The 16,308-nt window shown below is 34.7% G+C and overlaps 1 protein-coding gene and 1 pseudogene across 1 annotated transcript in view; one reads left to right on the top strand and one right to left on the bottom strand.

Annotated features, from left to right (window-relative positions):
* Window positions 1-16,308, bottom strand: part of LGR5 (leucine rich repeat containing G protein-coupled receptor 5) — a 118,720-nt gene that overhangs the window by 48,064 nt on the left and 54,348 nt on the right. The window contains exon 2 of the mRNA XM_011374312.2: window positions 3,513-3,584. Coding sequence (XP_011372614.1) covers window positions 3,513-3,584 — 72 coding nt within the window. The remainder of the gene's footprint in view (window positions 1-3,512; window positions 3,585-16,308) is intronic.
* Window positions 2,337-2,455, top strand: LOC111730058 (annotated as a pseudogene).

The raw sequence follows: 16,308 nt of genomic DNA, 5'->3' as shown, positions 1-16,308 counted from the left end.
AAAGCAACCTTTGTTAATGAAATTCAGCAAGAGCTCCTTATTTCCTGCTAATTTAATGATAATTATTTTAAAGAAGTTTTACATCCCCATGGTTATAAGTCTTTAATTTGTTTTGTGATATTTTGGGTATTTGTTCTTCTGCACCAACACCATTTTCAACTAAATATGAGGTTAGAAATCACAATACCTGGAAGAGACAGAATGCAAAAGCTGAATTAAATATTCAACAATTTTGAGAGGATATATTTATTCCATTTAATTTTTCCTATATAAATTATTAGGCTTATGCAGAATTTCTTGTAAAGTCTTTCAGTATTATTAAGTATGAAAGTATTATTGATTTACATTTTGTGTGGAGGGACAGTCAGAAGTCAAGTACAAGGTGGTAGAATTCTTTATGCTGGGCTATATAGCACATCAAAGGAAAGATTATTACATGTCAATCATCTGGAAAACCAAAGATACTCTCACAAATTTCCAATACTCTCCGTGGCAGGTAGAATCACTATGGTTAAGAACTATTGTTCTAACACTAAAATACTTTCAAAATATTTGGCAATTGAATTTGCTCCCTGAATATTAATATTTAAGTCAGAAAAGTAAAGAGAAGAGTGAACACGGTTCCCGGCAGGGGTCTTGCTCCTCTTGAATCCTCCTCACTTTGACAATGATTTAGCTAAACTACAAAGTCTGAACATGCCATTTCTTTGCTTAGATCTCTTCCTTGGCTCCCCATCATGCCTAGAACATAATAACGTCCATGATTTTTTGACATGAAAATACAGGATTCCTGAGACCAGAGCACTTCTATTTCTCCAAGCTCTTCTCCAGATACGCTCCACTCTCTAAATGCTTGAGTACCAACCTACTTGGGGCTGCCCATTCATCCTGGGTACTTCCTGCCACTGTATCTATATGCACATTTGTTCCCTCGGTCTGTCACCTTATTTGTCTGGCTAATTCCCAGTTGCGCTCCAAGATTCAGCTCTTATGTCATCTCTTTGGAAGAAATATCTCTCTCAGGAATCCAAATCTGAACTATCAGACTGGACTAAATGCTTCCCAACTTTTGTAGTTCCACAGTGCCTTGCACACATCTCTAGATACACTTCCCAGAAGAATTGGAGATAATCTATTTGTCTATCTTGGTCTCACTATCTTGATCCCACAGTCTACCTCTAGACTATAAGCTCTTTAGGCTGTGAATGATACTTATCGATCGTGGTATTTCCAACAGTGATTTGTTCAATACCATTTTGAGTATCACACTCAACAAGCTTTGCTGAACCCCTGACTCTGTAGAAGACAAGAAATATTGATTAGTGAGAAGAGGATAACTAGGTTTAACTGAATACCACACTTAATTCTTTTTTTTTTTTCCTGGTGGAAAAGGTACATATAAATGATAAGTTTGAGAGATAACCTATGATTTTCATTTTTGAATAAGATTAGTCCAATGCTCTCTGGATAGTTTGGGCAAAATGCACCACAGGAAGAAACAAAGTGTGTGCAGAAGTGTCCTGGGAAAATAAATCCTGCCTGCAGGTAGAAGCTCACATCAGATCTGAAGCAACAACTTATTCTTTAGAATACAACAGATAAACATATAGCATTAGGTCTATATTATATAAAATGAAGAAAAAGTTGACAAGTTTAGAATATCCTTGTTCTCTCTGTATCATCAATCTGGATCATTCATTTGACAAATATTTATTAAGTGTCTACTATAATTCAGGCACTGTTCTAGGAGCTTGGGATAGACGAGTGGCCAAGACAGACAACATCTTTGATTTTATGGACCTTTAGTGTAATATGATACAATTAGAAATATATAATGGTATAATTAGAAAATTTAAAAATGTTATCATGGAAAAAATCCATCAAATTTGAGTAATTCAAACACAAAGATGCAAAAATTCAAAATTACAATTTTATATAATTATAATAGCTAGCTGATATCTAATTAATAGATAGCCATATAATATAATTTATATGTATTCATATATATTCACAATTCATAAATAATTACGATGGCTGGAAAGACATTTTACATGCAGACAGACACATATACACTCTAGCTTAGTATATCCAATTTACATTTTGTTGAGTGAATTAAAATAGTAGATTCCAATATAATTAACTTAACAAGTATCCAAAATACTTAGTGGTACATGGCTCAACACAGGAAAAACATTGTCTTAGTTGTCTTTTTAAAATTTGATTTATGTGATGCATTTTGAATGGTTATAAATATTTTGCTGCATTTATGGAGACATAGATGTATTGGAGTTGGTGTTACAACTCAGAATTCTACCACATAATAAATTAACATTGGCCTCTATGGCCACGCCACCCTAAACATGCCTGATTCCTTCTGATCTCGGAAGCTAAGCAAGGTCAGGCCTGGTTAGTACTTGGATGGGAGACCACCTAGGAAGACCGGGTGCTGTAGGCGTTAAAAAACAAACAAACAAAAAAATAAATTAACATTGGGATTTTGCAATATGACAACTTAGAGATATTTCTGCCGAATAGCAAAAATACTTCAAAGGTTGTGGGGGAGTGCCAAAACCAATTACTAAGCTGACCAAAAATGGTTCTGCTGTTGAATTTAACCTTTAACGAAATAATAAATTTAAATAAAATTACTTTTTAAATAGCCTATGAATCTCTCAGGTCAATGAAAGGTAATTTCCACTGTGCAGAAATATATCAAGTGCCTTTTAGAGTTTATAACATTTATCTCGAAGAAAGGAAATAAAATCAGAATATTTTTTCTGAGATAAAATAGCGTGGTATGACTTTCAATTTGTGTTGTCTATTTTCTCTACTGACATGCCTCTTTTCTTCCTACAGAGAATAAACTGAAAGAAAATTAACCAATGCATACTAGAAGAAGGAGGTAGTCAATAATAATAAGTTTTCTGATAAACAAATTGGGAAGTTGGACGTTAAATAATAAGAATGCCTACTTTTACAAGTCTCAATGAATTAACATTTCTCAATTAAGCAACTACTCAGTGTATCTATAATCACTAGCTTTTCTACATCTTTTCTCAAGTGGAACATAAACTTGGTATTTTTCAGCTGATCCTTATTCAGTGAATCATAAGAAAACAAATTTCCCAAATGGTTTGACGATGTGATCTCATTATGTTAGAATCATAGTGATTTATTTACTTGGTGATCAAAATGATTCAAGAAACTCTCCTCAACTTCATAACACAAAAAGAAAGGGAAATTCTCTTTTAAAAGTTTGAGTTGATAATTTTGTAATTTAGAGGCAAATAATTTTAGATATTAAAGTTAGAAAAGGAGCGATGAATTTTTTTCACACACACACCCAGACAGGTATAATATGGCTCTGTGGTACCAATGAAAGTAGACTTGAATTTAGATAAATTATCCCATGGCTCCAAATAACTTATTAGAGGAATTCAATCTTTACAAGTTAATTAGCATCCACTTGCCACTCTAGTCAGAAATATAGCAAATAACACCAGTTTACTTACAGAACTTTAAGACTGTAAAGGCCAGCAAATACTCCCTTGGGAATGTATGTCAAAGTGTTTCCGGCAAGACGTCTGTGGGTTTCAAAGGAGAGGAGAGAGAGAGTGAGCATAGTTCTCTTCATGTGGAATTCATTTAGTTGTTAAAAAATACAATACAATTATGTTCAAACCACAAATGCCAAAAACAACTGTAAAATACCTTCTTTTGTTTTGTGAAAAATTTCTATAAATTTCTAATAAAAAAGCTGGCAAAGGAAGTGCCTAAGAAGAAATATAATAAATTATCTATTTTACAATAAATCATCTAATAGCTTATACACTATATAAAGCACTCTCCTTTACTTATTATTTTTTTAAATACAAAATCTAGGCAAGAGGATAGGGAGAAATGGGCAGTGGTTGTGAGGCTGATGGGCTATTATTTCAGACAAGATGGTAAGAGAAATTTCTGCTGAGAAGGCATTTCAGCAAAGGTCTGAGCCAAGCAGGTATCTATGTGAAGGGAACAGTATTGCAAAGCCTTGAGGTGAGCATGTGCCTGGTGTGGTTCAGAAGTTTCAAGGAGGCCAGTATGGCTGGAGTGGAATGACCAAGTGGGAGAAAGGCAGGAGATGAGGTTGGGGAGGTGTCCGGGGCCATTCCACACAGGATTTTGGAGGCCACAATGAGGACTTTGGAAAAGGGAGTGATATGATCAGATCTGTGTTTCAAATAGGTTCTTCTGAGGGGACTTTTTAGAGGGGAGGATAGAGGCGAGAGTGGAAGCATGGAAATGACTAGGGCAATTTAAACGGGAGAAGCCGGGGCAGTGTAGCCATGGTGGATATGGCGAGAAGTGGTGGGATTTGGTGTAGAAGAAAGAAAAATCCAACCTGATAAATGATTAAGGTCACAGTGAAATGTAGGCTGCCAGGAAAGAGTAACATTTTATATTTATGGTTATATTGTAGATAATCCACATGCTTTTGATTAGTTATCCAAAGTACTATACATAATACTGAAGTAAATGAATTGTGTATGACAATGACATGAGAGTTGCTTATTGAATTAAAATAAATTCAGGCTCGGTTGATGATCACAGATGGCTTACCTGATCAGACAAAACTGGCTAGTAACTGTTATTTCAGTCAAAATGTCCCTAACTGTTGTGTTCACAGGCACAACTTCAACACTACACTTTTGAGTCCTAGAACACAGCCTTGAAATGGTGACTTAACTCTTAAAGCTGCTATGGTATCGAGCAGCTTGATGGTTTCTGAGACATTGACTTTGGAAATGAAAAGGAGAGCGTAAAATTTATTTATTTATTTTATTAGTTTAAATTATTGTTAGGTATTGTTAAATACCTTTCTGTTACATTTCCTGAAACATAACTCACTTCACGTGAATTATTTTTCTTTTCTGACCCCTTGAGTTTGTATTCAGAACTTATCTGTGGAACTGTTGACCTGTGTTATCAGGGGAGTTTGTCTTAAAGCAAAGGAATTTATGATGCGTTATTAGCTATTTGCTGGGCTGGTGGAAGATATATCTATTTCATTGACAAAAACAATTTAAGGAAACCATTGCCTCCTTCTTTTCTTATTTCTCTACCATGTGGGATGGTTTTAGTAATTTTAAAATTAAATACATATAAACTATATGGAAAAAACTTTCAAATGAGTACACAATAGTGAGAACTGCACACAAATCCTTCCCGTGTTGAATTGAACTAACAAATCTCGGGGCAACTTTGTTCCAACCCTAGAGAATATAGTTGGCTGAGAAGTATTATTTTTTTTTCTCTGTTTCTAAAATTATTTCACAGGGATATCTATTTTATGATCTTCATTTCTATAATAAAATACATCAAAGGAAAACTTTTGTATCTTTTCATATGATATAAAAAAGTTTTAATCCTTAAAGATACTACTCCATATATAGAGCCCACATTGTCCCACCATTGTTAATTTTACTGACTTAACTGCCATAAAAAGGAAAAAGTCATTAAGTTACAGTAGATGCTTTTCTCTTCAAATAAAGAAGTAGATGCTTTGGTGTTGTAACAACTAACTAAAATATTTTTGAGAATGTATGCTTTGAATCTTTATAATAATTTACTCCAAAGTAATCTGAAGGGTTTTTATTACTTCATTTCTTAAAATGGACAGACAAAATTGAACAATCTGATGTGGGCCCTGATTCCTCATCTCTGGACATTGGCTTGGAAAGAGAGAAGTGTATGGATAAAATGAGCCGAGCACTGAGAGTAGAAGGGGTTGCCTGACCTTGCTTGGGATCCTTGGGAAAATTACTGTGTAAGGGAACATGGTCCAACATGGGTCCCTTCAGACGAATTCCAAAGGCAGAGTAGCATTTTCAGAGCTAAGTGAGAGAGTCTGGCAAATTCTATCAGTCCTCCCAGGTCAGTTCTTGTGAGAACTCCTTTGACTTCAATCTCTTCATTTTTTTTTCTTTCCCTTTTTGGTTTTCTTTCTTTTTGCCATTAATTTGCTGTGCGATTTAACACAAATCACATTACCTCCCTGGATCTCATTTCACTTATTAAAAAAAAAAAAAAATGATAGGGTTTTTTCACTAAGGTCTTTTTCTTCCCTAAAATTGTTTTTATATTATCTGTGCATTTCCTGCTTACCCTCATTCTTTTCTCTCTCATTCTCCCTCTCCCTCCCTTTTTCCTTCTTGTTTATTCTAAGATTTCTTTACTGCATATCACTAACATTTTAAAAGTACTTTCCCATGTTATACAGGAGGTAGAGTAAAGATTATTATCTGTAATTTTTTAAGATAAAGCTCTCAAAGCTCAAATAGGTTTTATGTAAATCAAAAAACATTGTTACTTTCCTATTTCATTTAAATGTAATCTGGTCTTTTATTATAGGGCATGGAAGCTATGTAACAACAGCGCTACTTAAATAATCAGAGCAAAATGAATTTGAATGTGATAATCTTTATGACTTAAAAGAAGACATTTCAGATGACTTAGCAGATTCATTCTGGCTCCTAGAACTTACTGCTTTATTTTCCAACTTTTACAAGGTACATGAGACCTACAGGGCACACATTCTAAATATGCTAAATTAATTTGTTCTAGAAATTTGGTGAGGGCTAACATTAGGGTTAATAGTAGTAGTTTTCACCTTTTTTCCATTCTGATGATCTGAATGATATTTTCCTATTTCCAGTTTTCTAGTACATTTTCCTGCTCTGTGATTTTCCAATTTTAATTTCAGTGGTTCCGTTAGTATTTCTGAATTTCATTTCACTCTTAGGTATAATTCACCAAATAATTGTAAACTATTGCTTAAACATAAAATTTCTGAAGTCTCTTGTTCTCTTCTGGTGTCAAAATACTCTCACTTGAAAAAAATTATCCTAAAATAAAGTTAGCAAAATCTGTAATAATATTGTAATTTGTGACTTTCAAAAGACAACAACATGAAAAAGATGAATATAGTAGTCAATTAAGATTGACTATTCATGATTCTAAGTGGTCTTGTTGCTTTTGGGGCTATCACATTTACAGGTTTGGTTTTGAGTTTATCCATACAGGAGTCAAGTGTCAGAGTCATCAAAGAGTTAGACACAAGTAGGATGAAACTCAAAGTCAGATGTAATCTATTAATCTTGACTCTGATGACAGTAATACATTATCGTTGTAATTGAAGGAGCTTGCCATGGTAGGTTTTCTTTTATAAGATGCCCATGCTGGTTGGAAGGGCCCAGCTAACTTAGAGTTTGATCCCCTGGAGTTCATCTTTGGTAAGGTTTGCTGAAGCCTACTCAGCAGCCTCAGATACAAGATTTAACATTCCATCAACTATTTTCCTTCTCATTAGAGAAAAAAGTGTCTTTCCTAATATGCCTCAAGAAATTATAGTTTTCAAAAACTGGTATCTACTCCCTTCCCCCAGTAAGTTAAGCATATCTAATTGGTCCAATCCAGCCAAAAATCTTCCTTTCTTAAACAGCGCATTTCTGAGCTATCATTTTGTTTGCATTATTAGATAGGACAGAAAACAATTCAAATTTCAAGATTCAATGTCTAAGGGAGATCCTTTAGTGGGCATATGGCCTTATAGTGTCTTTAACCACAGACTAATGAAGTTCAGTTTTCAACTCCTTTGCGAAGTCTTCCCTAATTAACTCAATCCACAGTCAGCCTTCCTGTCAGATACATTCTATACAATGCTGTCTATAAAGGTTAATTTTCTACTCTTTTGCATGTAGTCTACCTGATTCAATTATGGGTTCCTAAGGTCAAGAAAATTATTGCCTGCCCAGAGCAGGGAGCCAAATCAATATTTATTGATTGATTATTTGATGTTGTTTCCAAAGACATTTGGTCATAGTGCTACAGTTGCTTCAGGTCTGGCATAAGGATTCCAAGACAGTTGCCAGTTCATTACATAATTAGATCAGAAACAGCTGAAGAATATTTCTTTTTCATTATGCATTGATTTTAAATTTACAATTTCTTTCAGCACTTTCAATATGTTAAGTACAGTGCTTTTTGGAATATAAATAGTACTCACCTTATTTATTTATCATTTATTTATTTATTTATCTATCTATTTATTTAATGGTGACATTGGTTAATGAAATTCGATAAGTTTCAGCTGTACATTTTAACAGTAAGGCATATATATATTTACATATGTGTTCATCTCCCATAGTTAGATTTCTTTCTGTCACCATGTATTTGACCCCTTTTACCCTTTGTACCGCCCTCTTCCCCCTCCTTCCTACTCTCTGGTAACGACTAGTCTATTGTCCATGTCCACGAAGTACTTACCTTTTATTAAACAATTTATAAGTGCTAGGCACAATGTTAAGAACTTTATATACATGGTGATATTTAATTATTGTAAAAATCATATTAAACAAGTGACATAATTATACTCCTTTTACAAATGGGAAAGTGAGCCTAAAGGCAGTTATTTGCTCACGCTTAGAAAAGTTTACACAAGAGAATTTGGTTCAGCGTAGCATTTTGGCTTCAAATTTTGGATTTGTAAGCATTACTTTAGTTAAATGAAAACTTTGGTTTTAACCATAATTTTGGTTAAAATTAGAGTGGTCTGGAACTTAGGTTGGTCTAAAATAGAAAAGCACATGGATAGAAATGGCTGCATCATTGAAGGTATTAGCAATAAGATAACCATTGTCCACTGATTCTTATTCAAAGCCCTCCCATTGCCTTCCAGATCCCACACAATCTTTCTGCTCTCACCACTATGACTGGTTGTCTGTCTTTCTTCTTCTTCCTAGCCCCTTTTTTAATTCAAATCTTCCAAACGTGGATGTTCCTCAAGTTTCTGTCCTCACACCTTTTCTTTTTTCCTCTAGTGATGCTCAAACAGCATGCATTGCTATGGCGTAGGAGCCATACAGAATTCAGAGCCCCAGGCCCCAACCCAGATTTAGTGAATTAGAGTTTCCTGGGGGAAGGACTGAGGAAATTGCATTTTTAATAAGCAGCCCAGGTGATTTTAATACAGGTAGAGAACCACACTGGGAGACACAGAGTGTATACCATCTCTCAAGGTCCTTATTTGTCCCAGCACCTTCCACAATCATTTATTTGTAAACAACCTTCCATCATTCTCTTTAGAACAGGCTCATCATGCTCCAGGACTTATATTCTGACTGTGTTACTAACATTTCCAGTTGGACATCCTCTTGCCTTCAAAATATCAGTTGTTCCCCTTGAATTTCTCGTTTCTATTGACTGTGCCTCATTGGTTGCCTGGCACCTAATCTCAAAACCTTACTCAGAGTCATCTCTCACTTTCAGACCTCCCGTTCAGTGCCTACATTCAATCAATTGATGAGTCCCTGACTGTCTTCCTCTGCTGTTGTGATGTTTCCATATATCCCAGTGGATCTCAGCCCTGCTGAAGAGCTGACAAAAATAATACGTCTGAGTCCCCATTGAGACCCATTAAATCAGAATCTCTGAGAATAAGCCCTGGTAATTTGTAGTTTTAAAATTGCTCCAGGTGATTCTAATGCATATTCAAGGTGGGAAACTCTGAAATAGTTCTCACTGTCTAATACTGATAATATCACCTAGAGACCTTCATGGTCTTCATCCTCAGAGACAATGATACATTCATTAATTGTTGTGAGAATTAGGAGACGTGATTAGTTAATGTATTTTAATAGTTATCCACAAGAGACGATAAGAACCTGAACTAGGTAGTGATAAAATAGAGTAAACAACTGGGAAAGGACTTGGAAATTGTCTGATACAGAGGGTGAGAAAGAATGACAGACACAAAAAGGAGTGATAGACACAGTAATTACAAATTTGGATAATCAGAATGGTGATGACAAGCAAGAAAGACAAAAGAAAAAGATTTGAGGGGGAAGCATCAGTGAATTTGGTTTTGCTTTAAAATATTGGTGGGTTAGGTGGAATTGTCACTTAGATAGCTGATGATTGCTAGAGTGTGGTCCCTAGACTAGAAGAATCAGCATCTCTTGAGAATTAATTATAAAAGCAAACTCTTGACATCCTCTGCTCCCATCCCCAGCCTGCCAAAAAGACCTCCGGTGGGGCCCAGCAATGTGTGGTTAATAAGCACCCCAGGTAATTCTCAGAACCACTTAGAATTCAAGAACTGCTGTCTAAGAGTAGTGTTCCTCAAACTTTATCATGCATCAAAATCATTAAAGAAAGTCTCCTGGACCCAATCCCCAGAGTTTTTGATTCACTAGATTAGGGTGGGGCACAGAATGTGCATTTCTAATAAGCTCACAGATGGTGCCAAGGCTACTGGCCCAGGGGCCACACTTTGAGAAATACTGGTCTAGCAATCAAAGGCAAAAGAGATCTGAACTAGAAATGTCGATTTGGGGGTAAGCTATATAACAAAAGTAGTTCAAATCTTGGGTTTCTAGTCCAGACAACTGCAGTTGTCTCCTAACTAGTCTATAGCCTACTAATGGTTCTCTCTGCTTCCATAATTCCTCAACCTATTTTGCATATACAGAAATCAGAGAAATCTTTTAAAATCACAAATCCTATTGTTTCAATAAACTGCATACCACCATCCAATGGCTTCTCATTGCTCTTATTTAAATTCTGTACATTGCCTGATGGGTCCAGATTAAACTGCCTTCTTCTCCAACCCATCCCCACCCCTGACTCTGCTCCAGCTACAAACAAGTCACATTCTTTCTTATCTCAGGGACTCTGCTCACATTATTCCTCTGCCAATCACTCCACCCAGCTCTTGGGATCACCAACTCCTCACTCTTCTGATCTCAGTTTAAATGTCATTTTCTTAGAGAGACTTTCCCTTCTTGTTATTCCTTGTTAATTATTTTCTACCTAACCGTGTTTGTGTTCTTCATCACTTTTATCGCAATCATCAAATACCATAAATGTTTGTTTCCTTGCTTATTATCTGTCTCCCCAACTAGATTGTAAGCTCCCTTAGGGTGGGGACTTGTTGAATGAATGAATGAACCTTAGCAAGTCCTATTCACTCTTATTAAATACATGTTGAATGAATGAATTAAAAGTACTGAGAAGAGAGACAATAAAATAAATGGCAGAAATTTGGGGGAGTGTCTACATTTTATAGGAGTTGGGGGTAGAGAAGAAAGAAATGTTAAAAGGAAAAAGAACATGAGGGAGAGAGGTAGGACAGTTTCAAAATAGTGCCCTAATTGTCATGACAAAAGATGTGTACATATTAAAAAAATATATGCACATACACACGTATACATATATACACACATTCATGCGCACACATACAAATATATATATATATATATATACACACACACGCACATGCATACATAAGAACAGATATCTAAATGTTTATATCTAGCTGTATGGATAGATATTTGGAAGAGAAGTATAATAACTTCCATGCAATGACACTAGAGTAAAAGTTTCAAAGAGGCAGCATTTATAATCAATTGCCAAATCTATGAAGATGAGATTGAGCACTGTGAAAGGCCAAGAGGCAGAAAGATTATTCATGGACATGAAGTTGTTTTCATTTTACTAACACAACTCAATATTTTAATTTTAATTTACCAAATTCATCATCATTTTATTTGATCCTGAGGAAAAAAATTTCAAAAGACAGGCAGGACAGCTCTCATCATTTTCAGCAATATGATGAGGAAGTAGAAGTAACAAGCATAGATTGTGTTTTCAGGAAGTTTGGTGTATCTCTCATTACAAATTTTATCTGCAATAATAGATACCTACTATTTATACAAAGATTCTTCGAGGCTAACCATAATATGAGTAAACAGGGCCAGAGAACAATAGGAGCTTAAAACAGACCTCTCTAGAGCTTCTCATGTTCTTTTTCTAAATTGAGTACTTGATTCCAATAGCATTAGAATCTGGGAAGATTTTAAGATTTACTTGGAAATAAAGAATTTAGATTGTTTAAAATGGTAACAATTCATTTTCTCCTCTGATTTAATCAGGCAATCAATCTAAGTTTAATGGCATTTGGAGACATCAGCATTAGGATCAATCTGCCATTAGCTCCTAACATTTGAACCAAACTTTGGTGGACCAAGTGTAGGATATTTTATGTGTCTAAATAGTAAACATTAACATAAAGTCCTCAGTAGAAAGAATAATGAGAACTAGAGGAGATACTGTAGAATAGAAATGCAATTATTGCTGAGGATGTTAAAATTTGGTAAAGAACTATCTACATTGGTTATCTATATCTATTAAAGCTCATAGCTGGAAATAGCTTGTCCTTCTCAAGTCCTGAATACCTGGAATTACTGCAAAATCAAGCTCATGAAATAAGAAAGAAGGGATTTAGAAGCTTTTTGAAAGTGTTTTCATTTTACTAACACAGCTCGATATGTAAATTATAGTTTACCAAAGTTCCTTCATCATCATTTCATTTGAATCACAGAAACATCTCAAAACACAGGCAGGGCAGCTCTCCATTATCTTCTGAGGCCCAGAGAGGTCAAGAGAATGGTTGACTAGTACGAGGCAGCGCCAGGACAGGAGCCATGGGCTTCTGTATCAAGATACTAGATAACTGCTCTCTTCTCTCTACACAGTACAGCCTTACCACACTCAGATATAGTTTGGTTTTGTTTTGCCTTTTTTTTTTCTTTTTTTTGAGAAAGAAAAAAAGATCTCCTGTGCTGTCACATTGCACCAGAAGGATATTTGGCCTGTCTGGTCACTTTGTAGATTTATAAAAAATAAGTAAATAACAAAAGAGATCTGAATGTAACAAAACAGTGGCCCAGATAGTGTTCCAGAATGTCAGGAGAGGGAAAAAGAGACCATTAACTTCTATTCTTCTTAGATATTTGCTCCAGAGAGTCACTTTCTCCAGGGTTACAATATATTTTTTTAAGCGTTAAGTCTGTGAATACCTCTAGGGCTTTATTGATTCTTGGAGGATTTTGAACTATGGCACTATTGTTAAACTTGAGTGATGGATGAGAGATGAACTATGGCTGTCTACAGGCTTTAAAACATAGTTAAATGAATTAAACTAGGGAAATGATATATTGGGTAATTAGAGCTAAGAGGAAGAGTGATAACTTGGATTTATTAATAGTGATTTTTAAAAATTGAGTTTTGTGATGAGAGTTTTTGTTAAAATTACCAACAATATTGGTAGTAGTTTCCTATTTAATGGATAAAGAGGCAAAACAGAGATGAGCTGAATAAACTGAATGAAAGAATACTTTCAGAACAATGCCTTGTCATAAAAAAAGACACACATACAATGACAAATACTGAAATATCTGTATCTAGCTGTGTGGTTGGTCATTTGTTAGTTCAGGGAGAATACTACATAAAACATGTTGCTTAAGTATATGTATATATATAGAAAAACAGTAAGGTTTTATACTTGTTGAGCAATGCTAAATTGGTGAAATTCTGCACTTGAAAATTCTGAAGATACTTTTTTCTTAGCCAATATATGATGATAATGAACGAATAATCTGGTATCCAATCTCTTCCTGCTGGGGAGACAGTTTTCTTGCTTTCTCTCTCATTCCCTCTTTTTCATTCCCGCACATATACCTATACACAGATACATATATACACACTATCATTATGAAATTCAGTTCAAACAATGCTTTAAGTGTTCACTTGTGCAAACCACTTTACCAGGTACTGTTGGGGAAAAGAAATGCATAGATGAATCACACAAAATTCCTGACCCTTTCTCCACTTGGTGAGTCTGGCTTTGAAAATGAGTTTGAATCTTGGCTCTGACACTTTCTGACTCCATAACCTGGATAAGTTTCTTATTTTCTCTGTACTTGTTTTTTTTTTTTTTTTAAATCTGTCTACTGTTAATAATAATATCTATTTTTATGGGGTTGTTAAGAAGATTCATAACAACCCCATATTACCCATGGGATAATATGGGTAAGCTATTATTGTTGCTATTATAATTATATTATTTCAAAGGTCTTACACTCTAGAAGAGACTATTGACAAACATAGCTAAATCTAATAGAAACAATTAGCAACATAACAAACGATAATTAAAATGTTGCTTAAATGAGTTTTAAGAAACAAAACAAAACAAAACAAAACAAAACATTACCCTATAAATTTAGCTTTGGGAACAAAGGAATAAACCAAGCAGAGTCGATCATTTTTCCAGGTTCTATAAATACTATCCCCTTTTGCCACTAAATGAATAACGATGTCTTCAAAACATCAGTTAAGACGCAACACAGAGTTATATATGGGAAAGTGGTCTCACTTTTGAATTCAGCAAGTCAGCAGCTCAGCAGAGGGAATTCAAGAACAGAATGAGAAAATGGAATGAATAATCTTTAAAAGGTGTCTTCTATTTCTGAAATTCTGTGATTCCATGGTTAAGATACTTGATGGAATTTCCAGAAATATAAAAATAAGACAACTCAGAAAAATAGCATTTTCAAATGATGGTTCCTTTTCTGTTTCTTTTTTTCCCGAATTTTTCTCAATCATCCTTTGAAAAACTGGCCTTGGAACAGAATTAACATTCACTTCATGAAAAAAGAGGAGTTATTTTGAATAAGTTGGGGTCACTGAGGGAGGAGGAACTCTATTAAAAAAAAGTCCTTGGGGAAAGTGAATTATTTATTGATTCAGTTTGTAGTATAAAGTTGAGGTGTGTGTTGAGGGAATATGAAAGCCTTTTGCTATCACATGTTATAAGGAAATAAAAGAGAAAAAACAAGAAATGCATGCCTTAGAAATATGGGGGTAAACAGGACTAAGTACTACATATTAATTATGGTGTGAGAGAGAGGCTGAGAAGGATGTAAATAAGAACATAACCCTGATGTCTGAAATTTACTAAAAATAACCTTTAAAAATATTGGCTAATATCAACTAAATCTGTTACTTTTTTCTAAGGTAGCTGACTTCTATCTTTTACACATTTTGCTTTCTCGTTAGTTCATTCACTCATTAAAAATTTATTATTTATAACATACCAGCTATGACGAAGATGGACATAGTCCCAATCCTAATGAAGGTTAAATTCTAGTCACAAAAATGACCAGAGAGAAAAGAGAAGAAGCAAAAAAAAAAAAAAAAAAAAAAAAAAAGGCTCCTGGATCCTGGACAACCTAGAGTGAAAATCTGTTCCTTGAATGATAAAATCTTGATGTATAGTCTAGCAATCTAAGCTTCCCCAGCATAATGGTGATAACAATCTGGGCATATTTAGCTGATTTCAGTATTAAAACAATAGCATTTGTTAATGATATAATGCCATCAAGAATAAATACAGATAAAACTCTAACGGGGAGCAATTTGAGAATATTATCCTCTTAAAAAAAAAGATCAATGTAGTATAATTTGATTGCGATGGAATGTTCTTTCCACCTCCCATGGTGGATTGTGTGGTGCATCAACAATTTAAATTATTCCTCAAATTGGACCCTGACTTTAGGACTTATAAAGGAAGTATTTTCAAAAGAGGTCATTGCTTAAACAATTCCTTTAATCAACAGTCAGAGGATTTACTCAACTAATGGTGCCAAACTTTCTTCATGAAGACTATGATGGTGCATAATTTCCTTAGTCCCCATCACTCAAAAGAGTAAGAGGATCAAATGAACTTTTAAATGCAATTTTTTTGGCTTATACAGTTCTTTTTCATCTTCTGAAAAGTGATTACTAGACTTAATTAAGATTCCTCTGTGTATCATTAACTAATTTTAGTTTCCTCCTTTTTAATTTTATTATTTTTTTTACAGTGAGTTTGGGAGGGCCCAGTTTTAAGTCTTCTGTGGATCTCATGTTTTTCTGTTCAAGCCTTGAGGGAAGCTCAATTTAAAAGTAGGAAAAGAGTAATTAAAAGTGAACAGGACAAGAAGATTTGGTGCTATGAAATGTGGACTCGATTCTCCCTGTCACAGTCAAACCAAGCAGCAATTTTTGGTTTTGATTATAGCTTCACTTGCTATTTTAATAAACATGAACCAGTATTCAAACTTTTAATATCCTGCTGTTTAACTATTTCCAAAGAGCCATCCAGCTCTTTTAAACAAGGTTTGTTTTAAAAATTTTAATTTATTTGGCTCAGTCTCACCTTAGAATGTTGTAGCCTCATGGTAAACTCTTTTATAACTTGATTTCCAGAATCATAAGCAATTCCTCCCACCCCCCCGCCCCCCAACTAAGTGCTTCCTCATGTGCCAAATTGTTGGTGCTGACAGCTTTTCTGCCTCGTTTTATCTGGTTCCCACAGTAAGTATGAGAAACAAACACAAGAATGTGTCCAGTGCTAACTGGATGCATCATGACTGCAGTGATACTTAC

Source organism: Pteropus vampyrus, unplaced genomic scaffold (assembly GCF_000151845.1).
Source record: "Pteropus vampyrus isolate Shadow unplaced genomic scaffold, Pvam_2.0 Scaffold9, whole genome shotgun sequence".
Classification (NCBI taxonomy): domain Eukaryota; kingdom Metazoa; phylum Chordata; class Mammalia; order Chiroptera; family Pteropodidae; genus Pteropus; species Pteropus vampyrus.
Note: the sequence above shows the minus strand (reverse complement) of the source record. Positions and strands in the feature narration are given on the sequence as shown.